At 37.5% G+C, this 7,054-nt stretch overlaps 1 protein-coding gene across 1 annotated transcript in view; it reads right to left on the bottom strand.

Moving 5' to 3' along the window:
* Positions 1-1,127: 1,127 nt before the first annotated feature.
* Positions 1,128-7,054, bottom strand: part of LOC116068863 (zinc finger protein 431-like) — an 18,984-nt gene continuing 13,057 nt past the window's right edge. Inside the window, exons 2-4 of the mRNA XM_031338957.1 lie at positions 4,180-4,306; positions 3,930-3,990; positions 1,128-2,787 (exon numbers count right to left, since the gene is read on the bottom strand). Coding sequence (XP_031194817.1) covers positions 1,323-2,787; positions 3,930-3,990; positions 4,180-4,306 — 1,653 coding nt within the window. The 3' untranslated portion in view covers positions 1,128-1,322. The remainder of the gene's footprint in view (positions 2,788-3,929; positions 3,991-4,179; positions 4,307-7,054) is intronic.

Below are 7,054 nucleotides of genomic sequence, written 5' to 3'. Positions count from 1 at the left end.
GTCTTTTAGCTAATCTTTTGGATATTTTCTTGGTTGACCACTGATTGATGATTAATGACAAAGGACTCAGCCCATTCTTACACTGATATCTTGGGAAAGCATTTGTAGGAGGCAAAAGAAAAAAGAAAAGAAGAGAAAAGGAAAGTAAAGGAAAAATAGCCAATGGGTCTGACCAGGTGGATCCCTGAGTAAATGTGAACACTGCTTCACAGAAGACCAGTTTATAAGCACCTAGATGATGCATCACAGTAGCTTTGGGACAAATACTTGATATTGTGTCTATGATGTGTACACATATACCCCAAAGCATGAGCACAAAGTGATTCTTGCACCATGTCTCCACTTTTCGACAAGAACATACCCTTGAAATCTCAGCACTCAATGGCACCTATAGCCGAGTTTTCCAAACTCCCTCATCACCCACTGACAAGATATTTCAAAGTAATAAAAAGCCACATATCCACATTCCTCCTACAACCAGTCCCACTTTTCTCATACTAATTTATGTCATAATTCCATTCTATTTATTCATGTTTAAACATACCCTGACCAAATCAACTTTTGATGTCTGGGATCTACACATGATCTTCAGGGCTCCTCTAAAGGGCTGGTGTCACTTCTCCAGATCTGCCCTCAGTAGCACTCTAAGCTCAGGTTGATCCACTCCACTGCTGCTGTTGATCTTGGTGAATGGGAAGGAAAAGGAGATGAAGAAGAATATACAAGAGGAAAAATGGAAGGAGAGAATGAAGAAGAGACTATTTAAAACATGTTATTTCTGTTGTCAACCATGCAGAGAACTATGTGCTTGTCAGTTTCTCTCCAGTATGATATGTTTGATGCTGTTTGTCTTCATTTGGGTTCTTTTTGCTGTGAAAAGACACCATGACCAAGGCAACTCAAATAAAGGACATTTAATTGGGGGTAGTATACAGATTCAGAAGTTCAGTCTAATATCATCAAGGTGGAAAGAACAGCACTGTCCAAGCAGACATGGTGCTAGAGGAGACAAGAGTTCTACATCTTGATCAGAAGGCGGCCAGAAAACTCTTCTGCCCTGGGTGGAGGTTAAGCTTAGGATCTCAGAGTCTACCAGCACAGTGAAACACTTTCTCAAACACCACATCTACTCCAGGAAGAACATACTTTTTAATACTGCTACTTGCCATGGGCCAAGTATATTTAAACCACAATGCCTTTCAATATCACTGTAAAGGCTTTATACAACATTGGTTATATTCATAGGGTTACTATTTACTATGTGCTCTTTAATGCAGTTGGAGGTGACTTGATGGTGAATAGGCTTTACTATATTGTCTACATTAGGAAGGTTTATCTCCAGTATGAATTCTTTCATGTTTCTTAAGAGAATTCTGAATTACAAAGGCTTTACCACAATGAACACATTTATAAGGTTTATCTCCAGTATGAATTCTTTCATGTTTCTTAAGATAATCCTGAGTTACAAAGGCTTTACCACAATGAACACATTCGTAAGGTTTCTCTCCAGTATGTATTCTTTTATGTATGTGGAAATAACTTGGATTTGCAAAGGCTTTGCCACATTGATCACATTCATAGGGCTTCTCTCCAGTATGTATTCTTTTATGTAATTGAAGTGTACACTGATATCCAAAGACTTTACCACAATGATTACATTTGTAAGGTTTCTCTCTAGTATGTGTTTTTTTATGTGTTTTGACATGACTTTGTCGTGCAAACGCTTTACCACATTCATTACATTTGTAAGGTTTCTCTCCAGCATGAAGTTTTTCATGTGTTTGAAGTTCATAATGAGAGACAAAGGATTTACTACATTGCTTACATTCATAGGGTTTCTCTCCAGTATGTATTCTTTCATGTGCTTGTAAAGAACTTTGATATGCAAAGGCTTTGCCACATTGATTACATTCATAGAAATTACCTCCAGTATGTGTTGCTTTATGTGTTCGGAGACTAGCATTACATACAAAGTCTTTACCACATTCATTACATTTGTAAGGTTTCTCTCCAGTATGAATTCTTTCATGTTTTTGAAGTTGAACATGAGAGGAAAAGGATTTACTACACTGCTTACATTTATAGGGTTTCTCGCCAGTATGTATTCTTTTATGTGCTTGTAAAGAACATTGATATCCAAAGGCTTTGCCACACTGATTACATTTGTAAGGTTTCTCTCCAGTATGAATTCTTTCATGTATTTTAAGAACATTCTGACCTACAAAGGGTTTACCACATTGATCACATTTATAAGGTTTCTCTCCAGTATGTGTTATTTTATGCATTTTGGCATGACTGCGTCGTGCAAAGGCTTTACCACATTTATCACATTCATAGGGTTTCTCTCCAGTATGTGTCCTTTTATGTACTTGGAGAGAACTGGGTCGAGAATAGGCTTTACCACATTGATCACATTCATATGGTTTCTCTCCAGTATGGGTCCTTTTATGTTCTTGAAGACGATTATTCACTGCAAAGGCTTTACCACACTGATCACATTTGTAAGGTTTCTCTCCAGTATGTGTTATTTTATGCAGTTTGACATGACTGAGTCGTGCAAATGCTTTACCACATTGATCACATTCATAGGGTTTCTCTCCAGTATGTGTTCTTTTATGTAGTCGGAGAGTACCGGGTTGAGAAAAGCCTTTATTACATTGGTTACATTTGTAGTGTTTCTTTCCAGTATGTATTACTTTATGCATTTGGAGACTACTGTGATGTACAAAGCCATCCCCATAAGGAATACGTTCAGATGGTTTCGCTCCAGTGCGACTTCTTTCATGCCTGTAAAGATAATTGGCACATATGAAAGCTTTACCACATTCACTAAACCAATGAATCTTTTTATTTGGAGGAATTAATTTTACAATTTGGTCTAATTATAAAGAGGAATCACATCTTAAGATTTTTATCACTTTGTTTACATTCATGATTTCCCCTTCATTATGATTTATTTTGCATACCTGGAATGATACATGGCTCAAATTTGTAGCATCCTTTTTCTATATGAGATTTGGCACAAATTTGAAGAGAAATGGAAGAGTTCAGAGCTTTACCACAGAGTACATTCATGAATTTTCCTATATTGTGAAATGCACTACAATACTCCATTGGCAAGATAAACCAGAACAAACAGAAAAGAATTTCCACAATACGAGTACTCATGGGGATTTTCTAAAGTAGGAGTTTATGGATATATTTTCAACTGATGTTGGAAAACCAACTAATTATAAACTTGCATCACACTGAGAAGTTTGCTCAAATGTGGACTACTACATGTATTTTAACTTTTCTTGGAGAGATAGAGGGACACTGCTCACTTCAATATCCCTATGCTCACATGGCTTGTATCCATTGTGACACCAGACATACCTACTAACAATAGAATAACAAATGAAGGATTTCAACATTGCAGTCACGCACTTTGCTGTTTGTTCATCATAGACATGTGTTGTAGGAATGAAATTTACTCCTCAACAACATTCTAGACTCTCACTTAAACTGCCTTCTCACTTAAACTGCCTTCTCACTTAAACTTAGCAAAGTTACCATATGAGTAATCCGATTTAGTATGGAATATTTGCTTATTAGAAACATATACTTATCACCTAATATATATCTTCGGCAATATGTGAGTGCTATGAGATGAGACTGGAAATTCTACAGAGTAGCCGTAACTTGTCTATGATTCAAATGGTAATATCTGTTAAGGCATTGTTTGCTTGTCTTCTCTTTTAGAGAAATGCCTTCAAAACACAAATCAGACATCTGACATTGAGGTATGTGGAGTTGTGAGAATTTAATAATCAATATACTTAAAGCAGTGCTTTTTTTATTTTTAATACTGTTGCTTTTCTTTAAAAGTTCCAGGACACATTAACATTTTTTCAGAGGCATATTCATACCAACTTGCACATGAAAATTACCTTCCATATCTTCTGGAACTTTGACAATGTTCTTCAATAGTAAGGTCTTCCCAATTGTAGCCTAAAATATAGTACCAGAAGATGTATGATATATTATTGGAAATTAGGCAAATTTAAATTACTATCTTTAGTAAACCTTATTTAGCCACCTCATTCTTCCTCATTCTCAATTGACATTACAGAAAAGCATCAATAATAAAGAAACAGTTGTTCCCCTTTTTAAAAAGTGAGACAAAATTGATAGTCATACCTACTCCATTGAGGTTCCAGTAGATCTCCAGCATCACATCTTTGTACAGACTCTTCTGTGGAGGACTCAGCAACGCCCATTCTTCTCGAGTGAAGTTCACATGCACATCATCATAGGTCAATGCATCCTAAAAGATTCCATATGTGTAAAACAGAAACCATGATACCGACATCACTGTAAATGTATGTTTCATTGATAATATATTTGTATGTCTCTGGTGCTCCCCCAAATTATTTCATGACCAAGAAGTTCTAATGTAATTACCAAGTCATCTTAGAAGGTTACCTGAGTAATAAGGTTCACTTCTGTCATTTCTTTGCTCTTTGACTATGACATAGCCTTGCAAGAGACATTTTAATTAAGAGCAGAGAGAAAGAGAGAGAAAGAGAGAGAGAGAGAGAGAGAGAGAGAGAGAGAGAAGCAGTACTGAGCATAAATCAGAGAAATGGTATGAACAATTACTAACTACAAAAAATGATGGGCAAGCTGAGCATATCAGCTCATGCCTTAATCTCAGTACTCTGGAGGCAGAGGCAGGTATATCTCTGGTCTATCCAAGGCAGCCAGAGGTATATATTAAGACCTGGTCTCCCCTGTAATAATCAATCAAACAACAAAGACAGAAAGGACTCAGATGTTTTTACTGGAATTCCTACAAAGAATTATACATTCACTCCAATTCTCTATTAATCTTCCAGAATCCTGAAGTGTCCCAGTTTAATCTGTAACAGCAAGGAGATCATACTAAAAGGGGATGCATCTTTGAACAGATACAAATAGACAGATGAATATTGGCAATGTAAATGTTGATCCTACATAGGACAGGAAATAACTCAGAAGTGGAGAGCTCCTGCTGGTCTTGCAAATAATTGGGCTCAATTGATTGCCAGTAGTTACATGGGGACTTCACAACTATCGATTACTCCAAGTTCAGGAATTCTAAAGGCATCTTCTGACTACTATGGGGAACAGACATACATGATGTGCATATTCATGCATACATGCAAAATTCTCATATTCATTTAAAAAAGCAAAGCAAGCACAACAGGTAGGCAGAATGTTATGCACCTGCAATCCAAAGACCCAGAAAGCTCAGGCAGTATTAATGTCATGAATACATGCCATCCTGAGAAACAGAATATTCTCTCTGCCAAATTTCAAAATTCACAATGTGGAAGAAGATCAACACAACAGGATATGCTTGCCATGTACCAAAACCTACATTCTATCCCATCATCCAATAATAAAAAAACAAACTAACAAAAAAACAAAGAAAAAGCTAGGCATGTTCGCCCACATTTAATCCCAGCACTCTGGAGCCAGTCAGGTAGACTTTTAAGTTTGAGGCCACATGTTCAACACACATACCTTCAGGACAGCCAGTGCTACACAGAGAAACTTTGTCTTCAAAAACAAACAACAAATAAAAATAAAAATAAAATTACAAAAACACCAAGCTTGCATAATAGCTTAGCACTGAATAACAATTGCTTCACCTTCATCTGATGTGATTTATGGATAGAGTCTACAATGGTGAAGGCAAGACAACATGAGAAGAAAGCTGACTAATCAGGTCTAACCACAACACAGTAGACACACACACACAAGAAATGGGTCGAGTCTACAGACACTCAAATCTCACACCCAATAAGCAATCTAGAAAGGTTCCTCCTACAAAAGCTGCAATTGAGAGGACTGAGTTGGCCAGAGGCAGGCTGACTCCATGATGGGCTGCAAACTGACAGTATGGGAGATTAGGCCTAAGTTTCTATTTCCTAGAACAGGAAAAGTCCAATCAAATCAATTGCAAGAAAACCACCATCACAGGCAGCCAAGCAGGAGCTTCCAAGAGCTGCCCCTACCACCATGCCGGAGTCAAATGTAAACAAAGAATAGTCAACCAGCATTGGTTCCAGAAAGTTCCCCAAGTCCCCTAGAACCTTAACCAATCCTAAGACACACATACACCTGGAAATTGAACCAACGAATCAGAATAAAGTTCACTTTCTCCTTGCTGGAATTCCCCTAACTAGCTTTAAATAGAGCTTGCAAAGTTCAAGTCTCTATACATCACAGTGAATGGTAGACCCCTGTCTCATAGAATACTGCAGAATAAATCACTTTTGTATACTATTTGAGTTGGGGTCTTCCTTCAGTGATTCTTGGACCCTAACATTATAATTTATCCCAAAGAAAACCACAAAGGAGAAACAAGTGTTCAAAGACATCATCCTAACTGAGAGCCTTTTGACTCAATCAACTACATTCTGATCATGGTAATGCATGATGAAAATGCACTGAGTTTAATTAACTTTAATGACCCTAACAGTCTGCAGCAGCCCATACATTCCTCAAGTGTCCAAAGTCTCTTATGACACTTTCTTTGTATGTTTTTAAGATTTCTTTCTTTCATTTAAATGAGCACACTGAAGCTGTCTTCAGACATACGAGAATAGGATATCGGATTCCATTACACATGGTTTTAAGACACCATGAGTTTTCATGAACCTCTGGAAGATCAAGCAGCCAGGGCTCTTAACTGTTAACCAATCTCTCAATACTCTCTTCTGGTACACTTGATTGCCACATCTTATGAAATCAAAAAGCAAGCTAAAACTTCCTAAATATAACAGCAGAGAATGCCCCTTCCCATTGTAATAGAGAGGAATGTGTTCATAGTGAGGGAAGACTGGACCAAGGAAGGAAACCCAGCAGAACAAACACCAAATCCTATAGCTCTATCTCAGACACAAGGGGCCTCAGTTTCAAAGGCTTAGATGGCCCTATCCCTGAAACTTCTCATATATCTCTCAGTTTAGTTACTTGTCCCCCCTATATGCAGCTCTCCTTGGCAGGTGTCTCATAGCTTAGGTAT

This window comes from Mastomys coucha, unplaced genomic scaffold (assembly GCF_008632895.1).
Source record: "Mastomys coucha isolate ucsf_1 unplaced genomic scaffold, UCSF_Mcou_1 pScaffold22, whole genome shotgun sequence".
Classification (NCBI taxonomy): domain Eukaryota; kingdom Metazoa; phylum Chordata; class Mammalia; order Rodentia; family Muridae; genus Mastomys; species Mastomys coucha.
Note: the sequence above shows the minus strand (reverse complement) of the source record. Positions and strands in the feature narration are given on the sequence as shown.